This window comes from Brachycentrus maculatus, unplaced genomic scaffold, assembly GCF_059751285.1.
Source record: "Brachycentrus maculatus isolate JH-2025_06_01 unplaced genomic scaffold, ASM5975128v1 h1tg000039l, whole genome shotgun sequence".
NCBI lineage: Eukaryota > Metazoa > Arthropoda > Insecta > Trichoptera > Brachycentridae > Brachycentrus > Brachycentrus maculatus.
In genome coordinates, this window is record NW_028280793.1 from 1,598,317 (window position 1) to 1,622,334 (window position 24,018).

A 24,018-nucleotide genomic window follows, 5' to 3' on the forward strand; every position below is an offset into this window, starting at 1 on the left:
TTATTAAAATAACAGATAAAATCGTATAAATATAACAGTATTGCACCATTTGACTACTTTTTAAACCTAACTCCATCAGAGTTGAGAAAGCAAACACATACACTGTGATTGTACATCCATATACGTTGGTAAAAAACAATCACTTCATATACATATCTTTAATACATTGTATACAAGTGTTGCGTCTGCGGTCAACTCTACGACTTGACAAAAATTAATGTTAGTATATAAAAAGCTAGCGTTTAGAAAAAGTGAATTGAAAAATACATCGCTGCATAAAGGCGTATTAATACTACAGGAGATGCCATTCAGACATTGTTGGTACAGAAATGACATCATTTACTCAATTCTACAATGACACTCGTGCCATCTCGTACCATTTCTCCACAAAATCAATTCTGTATCTCCCGGTGTAAATAGTCCTAGTGTAATTATGTCATTTTGCACCAAATGAGCGATTTATAATATTTTAAGGGAATGGTAAAAGCGTGAGATAAATAAATTGTAAATTTTTAATACATGACTACAATTTTTCAAATAATTTAATTATTTGAAGGCTTTTATATAAATTTGAACTTTGTAACATTTCTTGTATGTAAGTATATATGTATCACAATAAACCCGTTTTAGTAAATTTTACAAATTATGCTTACAAATCTAAATTAATAACCCAACAAGCTAAAATCTAAGATTTATCCATCGTTGATGTGCAATTCAATTTTTAATGTGCATAGAAAAACATTTGATCGTGATCTTAAAACGAGATTTAAAAAATCAGTAAAATAAATCGTACAAAAGCTACCTATCCTGTGACTACTATATTTTTAAAATATAGGAAAATGCCTCCGATTTTCTTAAAATATTAGTTTTTTAAACCTGTACATTTATCCTTTGGGCAATGGCCGAGGATGTTCAGTATCTGTGAGTACTAACAACGCATTCACCGATGAACATTCACAATGTAAACAAAACAGCCTTATTATTCAGTCAGAATCACAATTTGACGTTTATCTAGACCCGATTGCATACATGGAAAATCATCGGAATGACTCGGTGTCGACTTAAACTCTAATTAAATCGTGCGTTCCAGATTCTTGAATTCAGGAGTTTAATTTCATAATTTACAGATGAAGTAAAAGAAGGTCCTCGGTGTGAAATGATATAACTGATATATAAGAAAGGAAATGAAAAAGGAATAGAAGGTAGGTATAGTGCCAACGGCCAGGGTATTTGGGGTTACATACTTGTGTTTTGAATATTGAAAGCATTAACTTTGTGGATCATCTTGATATATTATTTCGAGAAATAAAAATACTTTGTGTTCTGATCCACTCACATTTTTATTAACCAACTAGTTTCGGCAACAACCTGTTGCCCTCTTCAGGGTTACATTTATTACTAGTAATAAATGTAACCCTGAAGAGGGCAACAGGTTGTTGCCGAAACTACTTGGTTAATAAAAATGTGAGTGGATCAGAACACAAAGTATTTTTATTTCTCGAAATAATATTACATACTTGTACTCTACAAGTTTTAGTGAGTTGAAGTAGCTGCTGCTAATGTTTAAAAAAATTTTTTTTTTTTTGCATAGTATTGGGCCAATTCTCAAAACTTTTTTACGACTTATTTTTGACATAACTAATTATTTCAAACGCATCCATGACCTTTCATTATATTAATATATATTAATTCGATAGGTGCCTTTAAATGTAAGATGTATTGAGAGGATGAAATGATGAATATTCTGTCTTGAATTGAAAAAGGGTAAATGCAAATAGAAGTAATGTGATAATTACTGGATCAAAATAATAATTTGGGTTTATTCGGAAATTTTTTACGATTTAGTACGTCATGACTTTACATTTTGACACCAAAGCTATTCTTTGTACACAAAAAATACAGGTTTTACCATAGTAAGTGACCTTGAATCAACCGATAGAAAATCAAATATACCAGAGACAATTCATGAAATATTCTACAGGTAAGTACGGATTTAAATTGTCTTTGGAAATCGCATTAAATATGGCGGATGCGTTTGATGTCAGTTGGCGGCAATTCACTAGAAAATATGATTTTAACCGGACGGGGGTAGGATTCGGGGTGAGGACTGGCTTAATATATTTTTATAACATATTATTAAAAGCGTAAATACTCAGCTGGATCTAGGGCCTAGTCACTTACTGAAAAGGGAAGATAATACACAAACTTGTAAATTGATAGGAACATATTCTTTCCTCCCTTGTGAGCAAGTGCCCGGGCGTCTGTGTCAGTGAATCTATACAGATCCGGCACTGGTTAATGTTATCATCTGCAACGGGAATCACATTCGTGAAATATTCCAAAAAGACGCGTTATTTGACAGCATACGCGACGATGAATTGGTAAGGAGCTCTTATGGAAATTTCATCACCAATATTGTTGTTGCCTTCATCAATTAGATCCAGTTTCCGAATAGCCCTCAAATAGTCTTCAAAGTATGCGTCGTGCATGGAGGGAGGGATTTTTTCCAGGAATGGGTTCACCGCAAATACTGAGTCTGAAAAAAAGGATTTATAAAAATTGTATCAGTATTTTAATACGAAATGAGAGAGACATAAGTCAAGTAGATTTGTTTTTAATTCTTCTTCTTCTGACCCTTGTCCAAACTCAATGGTGCATAGGGCACTGGATATCATCAACCCGGTGTTATCTTGATCGTTATAACGCAAGGTGATCATTCCTGCGATTCAGGTACCATTCTAGGGTAATATTGAATAAACAGAGGGAAAAATCAAGAATATTTAATTTGTCCACCCCTGAAAATTTGGAACTCTGGGTTTCGAACAGGGCTTATGACCTATCATGGGCTGGTTTATGTGATCACTTTATACACGTGTAACATTCACCATTCTACCACTTGATAACCACACTATTAAAATTTTTGGAAGTTCTTAATGTATGAATCAATTCAGAAACATTGTTATTGAATCACTAAAACTTCACAAGAGACATCTATTATTATTGCTAATAAGTTGTATTTTATTGTCAAACAAACACATAGTAATCAACAAATCAACTCATTTGGAATAATGATATATTTTTAGTGGCTAAATCGAAAATGTGTTATATACTCTTATACAAATGGATGGTAGCTGTGGATATTATTTAATGATATTCAATGAGACAGGGCACTTACCCAAATGCAAAATTAAATTCAAACTATGAAGTCCCTCCATAAGCACAAGAGCTTGGTCTTGTTTTAAATTAACCCTTCGTTTCATGACTTTCTTTCATTTTAAATAATTATACAAATTCTATAGTACCACACTCTAAACATTAGGTGAAAAAAAATGAATGAAAAACTTTTAACAAAGAAAAATCAAGAAAATACTTATGTATCAAATTAACAACACCATGCAATGGTTATTCTTATGGGATATTGATATGATATTATTATGGTTATTCTTATTATACTTTTGACTATGTAACAAATTTGATACACGATGCAGCGAAGGGTTAATTTTTTTTAAAACTTAAGTAAAAATGTAATTTATAAGATATTATGCTTTTATTTACATATATAGTAAAGCAAATACATCCACCATTTGTCGAATGAGGACGGGTCATTGCTGTACGAGAGAGCACCTTGCGAGGATTGGTGTCTTTGACTCCCCCATTTGCGAGTGTCGTTTTGAAGAGGAAGACCTTAAGCACATATTCTTTGTTTGCCCAATAAATGACCAAATGCCAATTTTTTTTTAAAACTCTGGCCCCGCTTATTCCCCTCCCTACAGGTATCCATCTCATCCTGGCGAGCAGGAACCCTATTATGTACAGACTTTTAGTTGTTTTTTTTTTTTTTAAATTAAATGGAATAAATTTATAATTTAATAAAAAGTCTATCATATTTTATAATTAAGAATGCAATTAACTTGACAATGTATTTCATGTGCAACGCCATTTCATATTAAAAAAAAATAGTAAAGCAAACAAATCTCACCCCTGAGGCTTTTGATCCCTTGGAAACAAAATATTTTCTCCTTGTATTCGACTCGCATATTCTTGAATCCGACTTGCGACATGATACGCGTGAATTCTTGTTCCGGATTGTCCAAGTAATGGTAGGGAGAGACGAATCTCGAATAATTTTCCATATAACTCGACCAGCGCGGATTCTCGGCCAGCGATTTGTATACGTTGAATATTTCATTCTTTGCCCCGAAACTCAATACGCAATCACCTCCGGCTTTCAGCAGTAAATATATATTTCTTAGCGCAGATCTAAAGATAAAAATATAATATAATATAAAAACCGACTCATATTTAAAGCCTGTATTTGAAAATAAGTAAAAAAATGCTTTTTGTGCGTTTTCGAGACGAAACAGTTGATACTGAAATTGGTTTTTAAACGAAAGATTTCCCTACGTTGTATTTTCAAAGATACATACAAACTTCTTCTGTACGAATGATTTAATACAGGTACATACTCATATCGCTCACTGTTGAAAGCAAGATCGTCATAAATCAAAAAACTTAATTATTCAGGAGAACGTTTTTAAAGTTTAAAAATATAATACAATGTATTAAAAAAATATCAAGCCACTTATTGAACTTTTTTACTGTGCAACAGATCTTTTTACGTAAAACCTGAAGGTTTTTTCTTCGTTTAATTTTTTTAAAAGTATATTAAAAAAATAATTAAACAATACCTTTTCTTCAAAATGCAAAAACAACACTTCTGCCCTGTAGCGGGTAAATATTAATTTCATTAATTGATTCAGCAGTCACTTTGTGGTAAAATCTATCCATTTTTAATCAGTGTTTTACTTAGTAAATACCACTATTTCTTAAAATCTACTGTGACACGTGTTTCGATGCATTTCGCATCATTTTCGGAAATGTCACAATAGATTTTAAGAAATAGTGGTATTTACTAAGTAAATTATTAATTAAAAATGGTAAATATTAAGTTAAAAATATGCCTCCTTTGCTGGGATAAAGTACATTTTCTGGGCATTCCGAAAACACGCACAACTGAAAATTTAAGATTTTTCATTTATAACGTTCTTGAAAGGAGTGAGCGATATATACACACATACCCTTGATAGTATGTTACGAAAATGACATTATACAAATTATTTTTCAAAGTTGTAAATATTTATGTAAAATTAAATTCCATATTTTATGTTGGAAAATATTTTACAGTACATTTTTGAACACATTGTATTATATACCTACATATTATAAATTGATTTTTCTTCTTTCAAACCCTATCCACACCCAATGGTGCATAGGGCACTGCTTCGTTACGAGAGAGAGAAATCAAGTATTGGATTTCAGATCCGAATCCATCACATTACCAAGGGACCAAAATTTACTATGTTTTTCTATCTTCACATAGTGCATTGGGCACTTATTACTTGTAATTAATGAACTTATCAATTAATGATGAAAGCTCTGAAAGCCCTGAGCTTGAAACTTGGATAAACTTAACTTTAAATATTGGTCTTAAAAATAAATAAAGAATACTTAACGTAAGTATAACATTTTTAAAAAATGTTATTAAAAAGGTGGAATTCACTTGAATCGTTTGATTTATAACATTATTTGTTTCGGTACTGGTTTGATAGTAATATCTATTAATTTATAAATTTAAGTTAAACTTTTAAATTTTGTACTGACATTTCTTGGTGAAACTCCATTTAATAAAACAACAACTAATAAAGCTTTTTTCAGTTTGACAGTCGGATGATGTCGATAATGTGAAACCAGATCACTGCCAAATAGGATGAAAGTGGAAAAGCTTAAAAGTTGTTTATTGTAACTGCAGACAGTTGGTAGAATTCCATTTTAAATTTTTGGGTAATGTATCCAAAATTAAACAAGGTTAATTTGGTATTGGATTTGGTAAATAAACGAGGTATTGGATTGAATTCTACTTTTATTTATTTGTATATGATAATATGCGACGCGTTTCGTCTTATAAAGAGTGTTTGATAATAATACGAAACGCGTCACATATTATCATATATCGCTCACTCCTTTCAAGAACGTCATAAATCAAAAACTTGATTTTTCAGGAGAACGTTTTTAAAGTTTAAAAATATAATACAATGTATTAAAAATAAATTACTAGCTACTTATTGAACTTTTTACTGTGCAACAGATCTTTTTAGGTAAAACCTGAAGGTTTTTTCTCCATTAGAAAATATTAAGTATGGTATATTTAAAAAATAATTAAACAATACCTTTTCTTCAAAATGCAAAAACAACACTTTCTGCCCTGTAGCGGGTAAATATTAAGTTAACAGTATGCCTTTTTTGCTGGGATATAGTAAATTTTCTGGGCATTCCGAAAACATTCTGAACTGAAAATTGAGTTTTTTTTATTTATTTCTGCCCTGTAGCGGGTAAATATTAAGTTAACAATATGCCTTTTTTGCTGGGATATAGTAAATTTTCTGGGCATTCCGAAAACATTCAGAACTGAAAATTGAGTTTTTTTTTATTTATTTATGACGTTCTTGAAAGGAGTGAGCGATATATGTAAATAAAAGTAGAATTCAATCCAATCATCAATTCAATCCTTGTTTAATTTTGAATATATTACCCAAAAATTTAAAAATTGTTGTTTTAACACAACACGATGATTGAATTGAAACCAGTGTCACAATGATTGGTGACATTTATTATCATAATAATCAAATTTCAAAATTTAAAAAAAAGTCGTCTTACCTCTGATCTTGAACCCAGTGAAGGCAGTTGAAGGAGAAAATGTGATCGAAAGATTCTTTGAGTTCTAAATTGATTTCTGCAGCGATATCCATCTCGCAGAAGTGTACTCGAGGGTGTCTGTAGGTGGAGTTGGCGTAGTGGATCATCTTGGGGGACACGTCGGCGCCTACCAGCCGCCCGTACCCGGGGGGCAGGTGCTTCTGCAGGACGTTGATCATGACGTCACCGTCCCCGCAGCCCACGTCGAGGACCGCGTCCCCGCCGCGGCAGCTCCAGCGGACCAGGTGCCAGTACTCCTTGAGGACGTCCTCCGCGTCGCGCCTCTGCAGCCCGTTGGCCGTCGCGTACAGACCTGCGTTGTTCATCTCTCTCGTCTCTCCACTTTTCCGGAACTGACCCATCCACTGCGCGCTCTAGGCGTTATATAGTCCCGCCGAGCTGTGATTTTTGGGAGTAGCTAAATGATTCTTACGGAGACGAGTTTGCGGGAAGCGGAGCCCGGGGTCGAAAGGAACTCCTTCGCTCGGCTTCGGATATGCGTGGAAAATGTTTCTCGGGATTAAGTGCCTCTGCATTCTAGACCCGGTTCGTTCGTGACCGACCGGATCTTAATGATCCGTTCATTTATACCGATTCAGTAATTTCAGTGAATCTCATTCACTAACGCTGGCTCACTGATATAATGGTCCACCGATGCACTAATTTTGGTGTTAAGTAAGGTTTCACGATAGCTAAATCTTTTGATGACTTTTTTATTCATATTTTGGTTCTCGATATTGTTGTCAATACAATTTTCAACAAAAGTTCAACTCAAGCCGACGACATTGAAAGTTTCCCGCCATATTTCCTGCTCCGATATTGAAACTCTAGGCTTCTTGTCTGATCCCATACTGCAAAACATGTTTTAAAAGTCACGAAATAGCGAAAAACGTGTTTAAAAAAATGTGTTGCGATTTTACTGTGATTTTATTTTATATTTTATAGTTTTCCTGTTACTGAAAATTTTAATAAAAACAAATTTGAAAAATGATCATCCAGGAGAGTTTTTAGAAGTGGCTCAGATTTGGCAGTGATAGAAACCAGTATTGCCTTAGTCAGCTAGGTTCGAGAACCAACTTGACTGTTTCTGATGTATAGTTGCCCAGCACAGGATACAGATACAGAAACATCTCGCCAAAGATAGAAATTTTGGATTTCTAAAAAAAAAAGGGTTTTTTTAAACCATGGCAAATTTCTCAGTGACCTATTTTTTGGTCGTTGTCTGTCGTGCCCATAGGTTTCGTGATAAAAAAAAACTAACTCACTAACCATTACTTCGTTTTCTCATAACAAAAATCCATGCTTAATTGTATAGGTCCTCACCAAAATGTTACATTTCCATTATAAATAATTTTATGTAATCAGGAATTCTAGCTCGTAAATTTTTTAGGTTTTTAATGATTTCACATTGGTTTAACACAGTATTAGTCACGTTTTGCCGCAACTTTAATTAAGATATCGATAGAATACAGTAAACAGAACAGATTTGATTTTAAAGAATGTTTTTGTGCAATCTAACTTTTTTGGTGAGGACCTCCACAATTGTTCTTGGTGACCGAATCATTAAGGTGATCGGATCTTCCAAAATACCGGATCTGGCACATCTCTACCGATACGGTTGTAGGCTGATTTCTGGTTCCCTTGACCCACCGTGTCGCGGCGCAGGTGCTCTATTATGTAGCCTGCCTAGATTAGATAATAATGAGATTCTATTGTAGTCTATTTGTTATCCAAGACGAGATCCATGTCGCGACCCTCGGGCAGCGGACCTCCAGGTCTCGCTAAGTGTGTCACGCGGAAGCGACGTGCGGCCGGGGGCGCGGCGGGTCCTCTGGGGCGCTATCTGCCACCTTCGTTCCTTGACCCTAACCTAGCGCAACAATCTGATAGTTGAGTCGTCTATCAGCCATCCTGTCCCCCGGGAAGGGCCGGGAGAGGGGGGAGCGGGGGGGAGTACTGACCAGGGCTCCGGTTTATTTGACCGCTACCCGAAAACATGAGCAACTTTTTTTAGTCCGCCCAGGTGACCACTCATTACGGAGACGCGACCGGGACAGTATTCTGCATTCATTTCATTCAGCAGTCACTTTTTGGTGATCTTCTTCTTCTTCTTCTTTGTCAGCCGTCTCTCCACTGCTTCCTCTTCTAATTTTTTCAAGACTTCTCTTATTAATTAATAATAATTAACCTTCTTCTTCTTCTTTGTCAGCCATTTCTCCATTGCTGGATGTTGGACGCTTCTATTTTTTTTCCATATTTCTCTTTTTAATTAAGTAACCTTCTTCTTATTCTTCTTCTTCTTTGTCAGCCGTCTCTCCACTGCTTCCTCTTTGAATTTTTTGAAGACTTCTCTTATTAATTAAGTAATCTTCTTCATTGTTTTCATTGTCAGCCATCTCTCCATTGCTGGATGTTGGACTCTTCTATTTTTTTTCATATTTCTCTTTTTAATTAAGTAACTATCTTCTTATTCTTCTCCTTCTTTGTCAGCCGTCTCTCCACTGCTTCCTCTTTTAATTTTTTGAAGACTTCTCTTATTAATTAAGTAATCTTCTTCATTGTTTTCATTGTCAGCCATCTCTCCATTGCTGGATGTTGGACTCTTCTATTTTTTTTTTCTTCATATTTCTCTTTTTAATTAAGTAACTATCTTCTTATTCTTCTCCTTCATTGTCAGCCGTCTCTTCACTGCCGGTACAAGTTCAAAAAAGTATTAAATATTAATATTTTAGGTAGGATTATCCAAATTCATTATAATTATTATTATTAAATACGCAAAGGAAAGGTTATCAATCTTCGCTTCAGGTACCAGTCCATGGTCATATTAAATAAATATTAGACTGAAAAAGCATTAATATTTATTTTTACCCTTTTGGGAATCGAACCCGGGACCTCTAGCATGGTAGCCTAACGCGCTTACCACTACACTATGGAGGCGGATAAAATAAAATAAAATAATTTTAAAAAATCTCTAGATTTATTCCGTTTGCGCAGAAAGAATGGTCACCATCTGCGAGGATACCTGTAGCGATGCAATAAAAAGAGCATGTGTACCTACATCCGTACATAATACTATGCATCTGGGATGTGCGTATCGCAGCACCTGTGACCGGTATTCAGTAATGCTGTTAAAATTTGACCTTGAAAATAAAATTCCATACGATATTAGCCCTATCATTTCCCCCATATCTTACCCTCTTCCAGTTAAAAACTTTAATATACATTTATGTATTAATTTTAACATAAAATTCCAGTTCTTTGGATACGTTGCGCATGGCAACGAGGATAGCCTCGAACGACTAGTTGTGATCGGTAGCCTTAAGGGAAAGAGAGGGACCACACGATGGACCGATGGAGTTAAGGCAGCAGCAGGCACCTCGGTGGTTGGAGCGCTACGTGCAGCGCAGTCAAGGGATAACTGGAGAAGAGTCATTGCTTCTGCAAGGGTCACAACTCTCAGCAATGAGGAATAAGATGGAGAAGAATTAATTTTGAAATCAAACACACATTTTTTGAGTCAATTAAGTTGTATTTTATTTAAACACACATAAAAATCATATTATGACAATTGTTTCGCCGAGTTATGGCATTTTCAAACGAATGTGAAGATTAAATGACTGACAGTCCTTATGTAGCCATACAATTCTAGGTACTTAAGTAATAGTTTTAACATGTGCAGTAATAATTTATGGGAGACAACAACATCCCCCCATTAACTATAATGGGGGATGTAGGTTCGTACATTTATATTTTAAATATTCTCTAGAAATAAATTATATCACAGTACTGCTGTAGAAGAATTTATTTCTAGTGGTAGTAACTACTACTACCATCACGCTGTTTCAATGCAGGGGTAGGCAGTGAGGATGGAACGCCACACTATTCTGTCCTGACGTATGGATTGTACACTCCTAGCTTCCTTCGCATCTATACATCTAGTCATACATGCCCTCCGATTTCATTTTCTGATTGATCTGGTTGTGCCAAGTCCCCAGTAAATTATCAACTTAAAACTACCCTACACTTAAGTGTGAGAAAAACTGCGCGAGCGCAGCCGCCTTTAGTTATGTTTGACGACATTTCAAATGATAAAATATATTTGTACCTACTTGTGCAAAATTTTATCACTTGTCTTTTTTTCCAAAGCGTAATGTTCGCCTCCATAGCGTAATGGTCAGCACGCTCGGCTACCATTCTGGAGGTCCCGGGTTCGATTCCCAGGGGGGGGGTCATATAAATATAAGTGATTTTTTAACTTAAATATTTATTCAATATCACCCTGGACTGGTACCTGAAGCGGAGGGCTGATCACCTTTCCTTCATGTGTTAACGATCAAGATAACACTGCGTTTATATGCAGTGCCCTATGCACCACTGAGGTGCGGATGAGGGTTTGTATTTTTTTACAGATAGATTAAATATTTACCCATACACTTTGTGACTTAACCTTTATTTTATTAGAGTATATGTTAATTGTCGAAATGTCACGTGCTTAGTCGTATAATTTGTTTTATTTTTTATTTTTAAATTAAAGTGTTACTTTGTTAATACCACTATTTCGGAAATAGTGGTATTTACTAAGTAAAACATTAATTAAAAATGGATAGATTTTACCACAAGGTGACTGCCGAATCAATTAATGAACGTATAAATGTAGTGTAAACCTAATTTTTCATTTGATAGTATTGTGATAATTGAATTATTTCGATTACTGATAAATATTTGATATTTTTTGAAATATTTATATTGGTTATTTAACAAAAAAACACTTTTTAAATACAATTTCTAAACATTTCTACTTTATAGAATCTTATAATATTCACAACATTTTCAGTGTGTCCAAATACACACTCAAAATATTGTGAATAAATTATCTGGTCAAATTATAAGCTTTAATAATAAAAATTAAAACGATATATTCTGGCGTTTCTCATGTGTGCGATTATAATCCAGAATTCGGACCTCACATACTAATAAAAGAGTTTCTTATTATATATATTTTTTTTTTGACATTTCATCAAAGATGAAGAAGAATATGGAAGTCTGGGCATTTACGGGGCTGACGACCGTCATAGGCTGGTTTAAGTGATCACTTTACACACGTGTAACATTCACCAATTCTACCCATTATTGACAACCACATAACTCAAATTCTTGGAAGTTCTATTCTAAATTGGTTCATATTTATAGAACTTCCAAGAATTTGAGTAGTGTGGTTGTCAATAATGGGTACAATTGGTGAATGTTACACGTGTATAAAGTGATCACTCAAACCAGCCTATGACGGTCATCAGCCCCGTTAATGCCCAGACTTCCATATTCTTCTTCATCTTTGATGAGATGTCAAAAAATAATACTTTTCATACTAGTTGCGCTGAGCCTCTTTAAAAAGAGACTTTGCTCTTTGCTTAGGGAAAATTATATATTAATTATCATTTAATTCTCTTAAAACATCATAAAACAAAATTATCAGCTGACCATGGGATGAGCCTTTTATTTAGATGTTTGAAAGATCCGAATCCCGTATAATTTTTCATATTTTGAAACGCCTGAAAACATTATTTAAATTTTTTTATGCAGCTTACAATTGGACCAGTTATTTTTATACACACTTTGAATGTCTATATTGTTAAAAATAAATCTGTATTATTTGACTTTATATAATTTAGCACACATTCCTTATTTTGACAATCCACCTTATGACTTGAACTTGGAGTTCTTCGTATATCTATACTGGGAACAATATTCCCATTGATGTAGGCATTACTTTATTTATTCTAAAATATTTCGGTAAAACACAATGCATTATAAAATATATTTTATTATGTGCATTTCAAACAGTAACTTTATTTTTAGAGAAACTATTTTAGTTGAGTTGTATTGTAGATTAATCTACATATGTATATAAACTTAAGGTAAAATGTGCAACTCACAAAGGTTCATATCGCTCGCTCCTTTCAACAACGTCATATATCAAAATACTTGAGCAGAAAGATTTTTTTTAGAATTTTGAAGAAAAGGTTTGGTTATTTTCTTTTAAATATACTAATTATTTTTCAAATGGAGAAAAAACATTTAGCTTTTATCTAAAAAGATCTGTTGCACAGTAAAAAGCTCAATGAGTGGCTTGATATTTATTTTTAATAAATTTTATCATATTTTTAAACTTTAAAAACGATCTTCTGAAAAATCAAGTTTTTTTTATATATGACGCTGTTTAAACGAGTGAACAATATAAAGAAGAGAAATTTGGTTGTAAAAAAAGAGTAATAACATATAATTTTTTCGACATCTCATCAAAGATGAAGAAGAATATGGAAGTATTATTTAATTATATTAGAATATTATATTAGAATATGAGATGTCAAAAAATTAAATGAAAATAACTCCTGTAATCCACATTTTGTGAATTTGGACACACTCAAAATGTTGTAAAAAAAATGAGTAAAAACAATTACGCACTATAATCCGTGCAATCCATGCACCCCGACAAAAGTAATGAAATAAAAAAATATACCAAACAAATTAGAAGTAAAAATTAAAAGTAAAATCAAACTAAGCCACAAAAGGTACAAATTTCAAGACTCTATTTCAAATTTATTTCACCTATCTGGTAATCTGGTATTTTAGAAAAAAATATTATCGAACACTATAATCGTGCGTCTTAGTTGGGTGATCCCTAAGTGAATAAATAAATAAGGGTTAGAAGAAGAAGATAAAGTCTTGTGGGTACATTGTACAATCTGGAACACCCGAAAAACTTCGCAAACATCTTCAAATCGGGAGACTCCGCGTAGAAAGGGAGCGACGAGATGCAGTATTTTCTAAAAAGAGAACCTCGTTGAGGTGTCCTTTTGAGTCGTCGCCTTCACTTTCTCCGCTTCATCCGCGTGGCCATGACATTCGTAAGGAAGTTTAGTTTATTTTTTATTAATTTTTTATATTTTTTAGAAAAGCCAACAGCTACAAATACAAGACAGTTTAAAAATTTTAAACAGAAAGCCAATTACAGGTCTACACAAATAGATGCATGATATATCGCTCACTCCTTTCAACAACGTCGTATATAATATTAAAAAAACTTGATTTTTCAGGAGACCATTTTTAAAGTGTAAAAATATAATGAAATGTATTAAAAATAAATAACAAGCCACTTTTTGAACTTTTACTGATCAACAGATCTTTTTTGGTAAACCCTGAAGGTTTTTCCTCCATTTGAAAAATTATTTAGAATATTTAAAAAAAAAATAAAAGAAAACTTTTTCTTAAAAATGCAAAAACAACACTTTCTGCCCTGTAGCGGGTAAATATTAGGATAAAAATATGCCGCTTTTGCTGGGAGTTAGTACATTTTCTGGGCATACCGAAAACATGTACAACTGAAAATTGACGATTTTTGAAAAATGACGTTTTTGAAAGGAGTAAGCGATATAAGAAACTTTCATTTGCAAACACACTCCCTGTGTGTGTAGTATGCCCATGTGAGTGGGCATACACATATACAAATACGCACCCACATACACATACACATACATATGCACAATTAACCATTATTCGAAGTTGACCGGACCAGTTGGGTTATTCATAAAAATATTTTCGTTAGTTTTTGGCCGGTTAGGGGGAAGGGTGTGGTGGGAAGGGTGAGGTCGCGGGACATCTCGCTGTACGGTGTGCTAGGTTAGTGCTCGCTGTGCGTGATCGTGGTACAGTGACCATATTCCGGTTGTCCGATGACATTGAGTTAAAGACCATCATTAAAAAAATGACATCTCAACATAGACGAAGAAGAATTTTGAGTTTATGTTTTAAATGTCAAATAAAACATTGATTTTTTTGAGTCTAAAAAGTTGTCATATATTTTTTTTAAATTTTATTTAATATATGTAGTTACATTTTTAAGTACAACATAATACAGTTTCTATACATTTATACATATGGCAATCTTATAGTTTTAGATTCGCTGTGCCTCTCCAAAAAAGAGACTGAGCTCTTGTGCTTGGAGAGGGACTTACGCTCAAGGTTTAATGTTTTGTATAATTAATGGTATATTAGTCTTTTTTTCAATATTTTTTTCAATATTTATATGTAATGGGCATTAATTTTTTTCTTAAGAATTTTCATATCTTCTATTTTTTTAATTTCTTTATGGAGTTTATTGAAATATTTAATTCCCAAATATTTGAAGTTTTGTTGAAATTGTTTAGTATTACATTATGGAGTTGAAAAATCATTTAAGAATCTCGAAGATATATATTTTTTAAATTCAAATATTTGTCACCCTTAAGTAATTGAAATGGTTTCTATGTTTGGGACTTGAAATTTTTTAAATAGTAATTTTGTTGGATATATAATTTTTTTCAAAATAACTTATTTATTACTTTCTGTACTGTTTTCACAGATTTTATAGATATTATTTTTTGACATCTCATCAAAGATGAAGAAGAATATGGAAGTCTGGGCATTTACGAGGCTGACGACCGTCATAGGCTGGTTTAAGTGATCACTTCACACACGTGTAACATTCACCAATTCTACCCATTATTGACAACCACACTACTCAAATTCTTGGATGTTCTATATGTATGAACCAATTCAGAAACATTGTTATTGAATCACTAAAACTTCACTAGAGACATCTATTATTATTGCTAATAAGTTGTATTTTTCTGTTGAAAAAATACATAGTAATCAAATTTGTGACAGTTGTTTCGCCTGGTTATGGCATTTTCAAACGATTGTCGTTTGAAAATGCCGACAAAAGGCGAAAGGTTTAAGTTGCAAGTTTATCAGTTTGTACACGTGTCTTTATCACCATTTTACCCATGATTGACAACCACGCTATTATTTTTTTGTAAATAATATATTTATATGTCATATAATCCACACGTGGTTTCATGTATGTGTTCATTACATTAATCTGCAGTTGACCTGATGATGGAATGGTTATTCCGAAACCGTAATAGTCATAAACTAGTGTTTTTAAGAGCAATACACACAGTGAACGATGGAGGAACGGTCTTCCTCCGTGGTGTAATGGTTAGCGTGTTTAGCTACCGTGCTGGAGGTTCCGGGTTCGATTCCCAGGGAGGGTTGAAAATTAAATGATTTTACACTACAATATTTATTACATATAACCCTTGACTGGTCTGGAGTGATCACCTTGTGTTCATGTAAGTGTCGATCAAGATAATACTGCGTCAGTACAATGCAGTGCCCTATGCACCATTGGGTGCGGATAAGGGTAAGAAGAAAAAGAACGATGAATAATAAGGAAAATGGAGAAGTGTGGGCATTTACGGGGCTTACGATTGCCTAGATTTCCATATTCTTCTTCATCTATGTTGAGATGTCAAAAAATAATATGAAAAATAACTCCTATAATTGGAGATAATTCAGATTTGTGAACCAGTATTTGGATACACTCAAAATGTTGTAAATGATAAAAAGAGTATTATTTATATTTGAAGCACTGTGTGATTTTCCATTTTATAATTAAAATGTAACTTTGTTTTAAAATAACATTTTGAGTGTGTCCAAATACTTACTTGTTCACAAAATCTGGATTATCTCCAATTACAGGAGTTATTTTCGTATTATTTTTTGACATCTCATCAAAGATGAAGAAGAATATGGAAGTCTGGGCATTTACGAATAATAATAATATAGAACTTCCAAGAATTTGAGTAGTGTGGTTGTCAATAATGGGTAGAATTGGTGAATGTTACACCTGTGTAAAGTGATCACTAAACCAGCCTATGACGGTCGTCAGCCTCGTAAATGCCCAGACTTCCATATTCTTCTTCATCTTGGATAAGATGTCAAAAAATAATTGTTTTAAAATCACCATAAATATTTTATTATAACATAATTATAATGTCTACCGGTTTCGAAGCTGATCGGTAGACATTATGATGTCTGCGGTTTCGAAGCTAACCGGTAGACATTATAATTAAGTTATAATGAAATATTTAAAGTGATTTTAAAACAAAGTTACATTTTCATTTAATGATAAAAAGAGTGTTAGAATCTAATATATGCAATATTTATGACATAGTCCAATTTCATTCGATCTCGGCCAGCTGTATCATTAATGACCTTGGCAGCCGATTAAGCCGCCATAAAATGAGCATTTAAATATCCAGAAGGTCCTGGAAAGCCTGCGTCGGGAGAAGGGAAGAGAGAGACGCACCAGCATTACGGATGACAGTCAAATAAGGAGTAAAAAAACACTGGAAGTGTTTGCCCTCTACGACTTTCGCCATAAGAAGAATACCCTCTGGATGCAGTACCAAACCTGTTCAGCTTAACTTTTATCCTTTGGTGTATTATTATTACTGTGAGTCCTGGGACGGAGTACGTCGGGTGCGTATTTCTAAAGCATACAGTGTCAGAGCGCAGTGTCCGCTGCTATAAATGGGACATATTGTTTTAAAACGTACAATGTGGCCGCATATTTTAGCACGCTTTGTTGCTAAGAATGGGATTTCTAGAACTAGTGCCATCGTTGCACAGATGTCAGTAGGTCAAGATGTAATGCGTTTTTCACTCTAATTTGTAAATTTATTTTACCCTGAACTGATTACCTTGCCTTAGTTTGATTGACAAGCAAGTATTGCGTCGACGGGATCCAGTGCCTTAAGTACTTTTTGAGTCTCGACTGTGGTTGAAATAATATATGTAAAGATAGAATCAATATATCGTTCACTCCTTTCAACAACATCATATATCAAAAAACTTGATTTTCAGGAAATCGTTTTCAAAGTTTAAAAATATAATAAAATGTATTAAAAATAAATATCAAGCCACGTTTTGAACTTTTTACCGTGCAACAGATCTTTTTTGGTAAAACCTGAATATTTTTTCTCCATTAGAAAAATGTTTAGTAAATTTAAAAAAAAAAAAATTACTCGATACCTTTTCTTTAAAATGTAAAAACAGCATTTATAAAAAAACGCAGTTTTTCAAATACTAAAGGGTGACAACTATTTAAATTTAACAAAAAATTTATCATCGAGATTCTCAAACGATTTTTCTACTCCAAAATGCAACACCAAGCAATTTCAGCAAAACTTCAAATATTTGGCAATCAAACATTTCAATAAACTCCCTAAAGAAAAAAAAATAGATGATATAAAAATCCTTAAGAAAAAATTAAAGCTCTATACATTTAAATCTTAAAAAAATATATAAAAAAAACTATTATATCTTTTATTATATAACATTAAACCACGAGTGTAAGTCCCTCTCCAAGCACAAGAGCACAGACTCTTTTATGGAGAGGCACAGCGAATCGAAATATAAAAGTTCTCCATATGTATATTTATACATATGGAGAACAATAATTTGATTCGAATGTTATTATGTTATAAATAAAAATGTAAATATATTAAATGAATAAAAAAAAAAAAACATTTCTGCCCTGTAGCGGGTAAATACTAAGTTAAAAATATGCCGCTTTTGCTGGGATATAGTTCATTTTCTGAGCAAACGAAAACATGCACAGCCAAAATTGTCGATTTTTTATATATGACGTTGTTGAAAGAAGTGAGCGATATATGGTATCCAACTACAGAAAAAAAAAACAGATTAAAGTGCCATCGAATCTACTTTACGAGTACTTTCCTATAAACACAGTTAATAGAAAATTTAAATATTAAAGATTATTTTTATTTGAAATTATGTGAATGATGAAATAAAAATTAATAAATAAAGAACAAAGTTATTTCGCATATCATAAAACGAGAATCACAACGTTAGTGCTTCAAATATTGATAAAAGAGTTAAATAAGTGGTTTTAAAATAAACTTGACAAGAACGCATATTTTATAATATTCTATTATAACAAAAATAACTTCATTCGGTGTATGTTTTTCTATTCTTTGTTGTACATTGCGTTCTGACCTGCGGGTCAACTATGAACTCTGTAGCTACGCAAAAAGTAAAGAGTCGGTAAAATTTACATTAATTGATTCGGCAGTCACTTTTTACCTGGTAAATGTCACATTTTGTTAAAATCTATCGTGTTTCGATGCATTCCGCATCATATGGTGTTTAAAAATGATATGGAATGCATCGAAACACGTGTCACATTCGATTTGAAGAAATAGTGGTTTTTACCAAGTAAAATATAAATCTTTTATTTATATTGACATTTTGAGGCATAGTATTCGTTAAATAGCAACATAATTTTCTCAAAATCTAAAAATGAATAATGGTAATTACTCATCGGGAATATTGCACCTTCTCTAATAACTTTTAAGAAACGTCGGAGATTATTATCATTAGAATCCTAACTGTCCATCAAACCTCCTCCCTTAGTTTTTCCTTCTACCTCCTTCCCTAAACTCCCTTTTTCCTTTGCCTTCCTTATAATCATCAATTTGTAATTAAGGTTTTTTTATGTTCAAGTATTATCTACCCTCTGATTGCAAGCAGTTATATATGGTATCAAACGTTTTGATCATTATCACTAGTCTGTTTTTGGTTGGTTGGAAGATATTGCTTCTTAGCAATAAGCCCGCCAATGTACATATTTCTTTTCTGTACATGAAGTTTAAATAAATAAATAAATATTGTATATGAGATTTATGTAATTATTATTAAACCCTTATCCGCACCCCAATGGTGCATGGGGCACTGCTTCATATAAACACAGTGTTATCTTGATCGTTAACACATGAAGGAAAGGTGATCAGCTCTCCGCTTCAGGTACCAGTCCAGGGTAATATTGAATAAATATTACAGTGAAAAAAATACTAATATTTATTTGACCCCCCCTGGGAATCGAACCCGGGACCTCCAGAACGGTAGCCGAGCGTGCTGACCATTACACAACAGAGGCGGACAAAATAGTAATTAACATAACAAAAATCAATAACGCGCTTAGAGTGTCAGAAATGAAGACTCTAAGAAGCATATCAGGCAAGAGTCTTCGAGATAGAATAAGAAACGCCAAGATCAGGGAAATATGCGAGATCCAAGATGTCGTTAGGTGGGGAAGGCAACGAAGGAGACAATGGTATGCGCATGTGAGGAGAATACAATCATCCAGACTCCCCCACGTCGCATTGTACGGCCAACCCCATGGTAGACGACTCCGGGCAGACCGCCAAAGAGATGGCTGGGAATCGACATCGCAGGAGGCTTATCCCTCTTAAAAACAGGCCACAAGGCCTACGCCAAGAAAAAGAAGAAGAAGAAGATTTTAATAACTAAAAATACATTTAGCGTTTAGGATCGGCGTATATTGTAGAAATACGCATCCTGTGAGCCCGAATTCGCAATTGGCTGTCGTGACCATGTCAGATATCCTTGTCACATCCGTAAAATCAAATCTTTATATGAACAAAAGGATATTTTTATTACCTACTAATAAAATGATTCATTTTGAAGACTGAAGATAAACCGATAGTTTTTAAAAAATAAAAAAAATAAAAAAAAGTTGTATCTGAAAATTCAGTTTTTTAAATGTAACATATGATTAAGATACAAAAATTTAGAGTGTGTTCAAATACGTGTTCACAAATCTTTTCATCTCACCAACATATGTCTCTAGTGAAGTTCTAGTGATTGAAGAACGATGTTTCAAAAATTGGTTCATACATATATGTATATAGAAGAAGAATTTGAGAAGTGTGGTTGTCAATAATGGGTAGAATCGATGAATGTTACACGTGTGTAAAGTGATCACTTAAACCAGCCTATGACGGTCGTCAACCCCGCAAATGCCCAGACTTCCATATTCTTCTTCGTCGTTGATGAGATGTCGAAAAATAATATGATATAGATAGTTTCGTTTTATTTTTAAATAGATATCACGATATTAATTCCAACCCTTTACCCGAACCCAATGGTGCATAGGGTACTGCACTATATAGAAGCAGTATTATCTTCATTGATCGATATACGAAGGAAAGGAGATCAACTCTGCGCCTAAGGTCGAGTATTTATGAAGCAAATGTAGTTAGAAAAAGGAGCAGAGGAAGACCGAAAAAAACTTGGCACCAAAATAATTCAAAATAAAGCTATGAGAATAGTACTTAAGAAAAATAGATGTAAGAATGTAGAATAAATGAGAGAAGAACAACTCAACTGGTTACTCATAAAAAAAAAGAACCAATATAAAATATGATTATCTTTATATATAATTTTTTTACGAAATACTACCCAAATAATTTAAGGGTAAATTTTATTTTTTATTTTTATGAACATAAATAGTATAATACTAGAAATAAGGATAAAACAAGACTGCCATTTTTGAAAAAAAATAGTATAGGGGTTTGAAAATGTATATATATATATATATATATGTATATAAATATATATATAAATATAAATATATATATATATTTATATATATATATATGTATATATATATATATATATATATATATATATATATATATATATATATATATATATATATATATATATAAATATATAACTAACCATCACGCCGCTTCCCCGCAGGGGTAGGCAGAGAGAATCGAACGCCACACCACTCTGTCTTTGCAAACATTCTTTGCCTCTTCTACATTCATGCATCTCCTCATACATACCCGACGATTATTACGACTCCTGACCCGGCCGCTTTCAAGTATTTGACATACCTGATTGTGCCAAGTTTTCCTCGGTCGTCCTCTGCTTCTTTTTCCAACAACATTCGCCCCATAAATTTGTTTAACCGTTCTTTCTTCACTCATACGCTCCACATGTCCAAACCATCTCAACACACCTTTCTTAATTTTATCGATAATGCTTATCTCAGCCTTACATTCTTTCCTTATTTCATCATTCAAACATCTATCAAACATCGTTTTGCCACACATTCAGTCTGCTTTCATCCTTCTTTTGCCAACTCCATGCTTCGCTTCCATACATAAGGTATATATATATATATATATATATATATATATATATATATATATATATATATATATATATATATATATATATATATATATATATATATGTGTGTGTGTATATATAGTTAAGCGTAAAAATTGTTTGTTTTAAATGTAATATAAGCTAAATAAAGAAATTTAAAAAAAATACTTGAAAGCGACCGGGTCAGGAGTTGAAATAATCGGCGAGTATGTATGGGGGGAGATCCATGAATGCTGAAGAGGCAATAAATGTTTGCGAAGACGAAGAGGTATGGTAGTCTATTCTCTAGTTAGTTATATTTATCAAGAGAGCAATGGGAATGTCAAAATAGCAATTGTCACGTTATTGTGTTCTCTATTGACATTCAACCATCATGAATGAATATCCCAAGAATATCCGTTGATCTGATTTTCAGAATAAAATTAAACCGTTTTCGCCATTTAATAAATGCGCATAAATTACTGCATGTTACGTAGTTTGAACACGTGCAATATTCGAGAACACCTAATGTCAAATGCCACCTAATAATATAACAGTTCCTTTATGCGTAGTACGATTTTACTACATATTTTTTTCGCTAGATCCATCAATTTAAAAAAAATGAATCAAGCAAAAATCGTTTTAATTCGTAATGATAATATCGATTGAATTTTTTTTTTCGTTTTGGTCTTTCGTTTCCAAAGAAAAAAAAAAGAAAAAGAGGTAGATGATAAGAAAAATATATATGTATACATATATATATATATAATATATATATATATATATATATATATATATATATATATATATATATATATATATATATATATATATATATATATATGTATATATATATATATTTATATATATATATATATATATATATATATATATATATATATATATATATATATATATATATATATATATATATATATATATATATATATATATGTATATATATATAAATATATATATATATATATATATATATATATATATATATATACATATATATATATATATATATATATATATATATATATATATATATATATATATATATATAAATATATATATATATAAATATATATATAAATGTATATATATATATACATATATATATATATATATATATATATATGTATATGTATATATATATATATATATGTATATGTATATATATGTATATATATATATATATATATATATATATATATATATATATATATATATATGTATATATATATAAGTATATATATATATATATATATATATTTATATATATATATATATATATATATATATATATATATATATATATATATATATATATATATATATATATATATATATATATATATATATATATATATATATATATATATATATATATATATATATAATATATATATATATATATATATATATATATATATATATATATATATATATATATATATATATATATACATATATATATATATATATATATATATATATATATATATATATATATATATATATATATATATATATATATATATAAATATATATATATATATACATATATATAAATATACTTTTTTTATCATCTACCTCTTTTTCTTTTTTTCTTCCATAACAACAATCTCATAAAATTTAGAATCTAGGTTGTGTATCGCTTTTGGATTTAAGAATATTAGTACTATCTGAAACATTTTATTGAAGAATCGTCACTTTGATTTTTTAAAAAATTCTAAATATACTGCTGAAAGCTACAAAACAGTCTCCTATCCATTTCTATAAAACCTTAACACAACAAAAAACGAGTAAAAATAAATTGTCAATTTTAATTACTGATAGATTTTGACGACTCAAGATAACAAGTTTTTATTTGAATAGTTGATTACTCGACCGAGTGGAATAATATCAACAGACGTGAACTTAGAAGTAGTCTTTAGTACAGTCGATGTCCAATTAAAAAGATCATTTATCTGTAACACTTTCTATGTGGGTCATTATTAGGGACAGGGAACAGTCCAATAGGATGTTTTAGAAAAAGAGAAATTGTAGTTTGGGTGAAGGTCGAAGAAAGGAGTGGAGATAACAACCAGAACACCGGTTATATATTATCTTCGTGGAGTAACAAATCAACTCGAAATATGAATGAAAAAATAATGAAAATAGTGAAATATAAAAAAATCTTTAATCTTAAATAAGTCTTAATCTTTAATCTTTTATATAAGAATATATTTTGTAAATTAAAATCATTTTTGAGGCCACAACATACGATAAATCGTAACTTATTGTAATTTAACATTTAACGGTAACATTTGACGTAATTGAATATTTTGCTTAAAATACCGTTTTGGACTAAACATTTGGTTTTCTTCGAAATAAATATATGGTTTTGAAAAG

The 24,018-nt window shown here is 31.8% G+C and overlaps 1 protein-coding gene across 1 annotated transcript; it reads right to left on the reverse strand.

Annotated features, from left to right (window-relative positions):
• Nucleotides 1-1,991: 1,991 nt before the first annotated feature.
• jhamt (juvenile hormone acid methyltransferase) lies at nt 1,992-7,079 on the reverse strand. The gene is made up of 3 exons (XM_088277244.1): nt 6,715-7,079; nt 3,980-4,260; nt 1,992-2,536 (listed from the first exon to the last, which is right to left on the reverse strand). Exons 1-3 carry the CDS (start codon nt 7,077-7,079, stop codon nt 2,352-2,354), a joined length of 831 nt encoding a protein of 276 aa, XP_088133370.1. The 3' UTR covers nt 1,992-2,351.
• Nucleotides 7,080-24,018: the final 16,939 nt, after the last annotated feature.

Bases quoted from the DNA above. Each gene is read 5' to 3' on its own strand.
- jhamt (XM_088277244.1), bottom strand. From the start codon at position 7,079: ATGAACAACGCAGGTCTGTACGCGACGGCCAACGGGCTGCAGAGGCGC. The intron at 4,261-6,714 runs GTAAGACGACTT...TTTTATCTTTAG, and splicing joins CACTGGGTTCAAGATCAGAG to ATCTGCGCTAAGAAATATAT. The intron at 2,537-3,979 runs GTGAGATTTGTT...CCTTTTTTTCAG, and splicing joins AGGGATCAAAAGCCTCAGGG to ACTCAGTATTTGCGGTGAAC.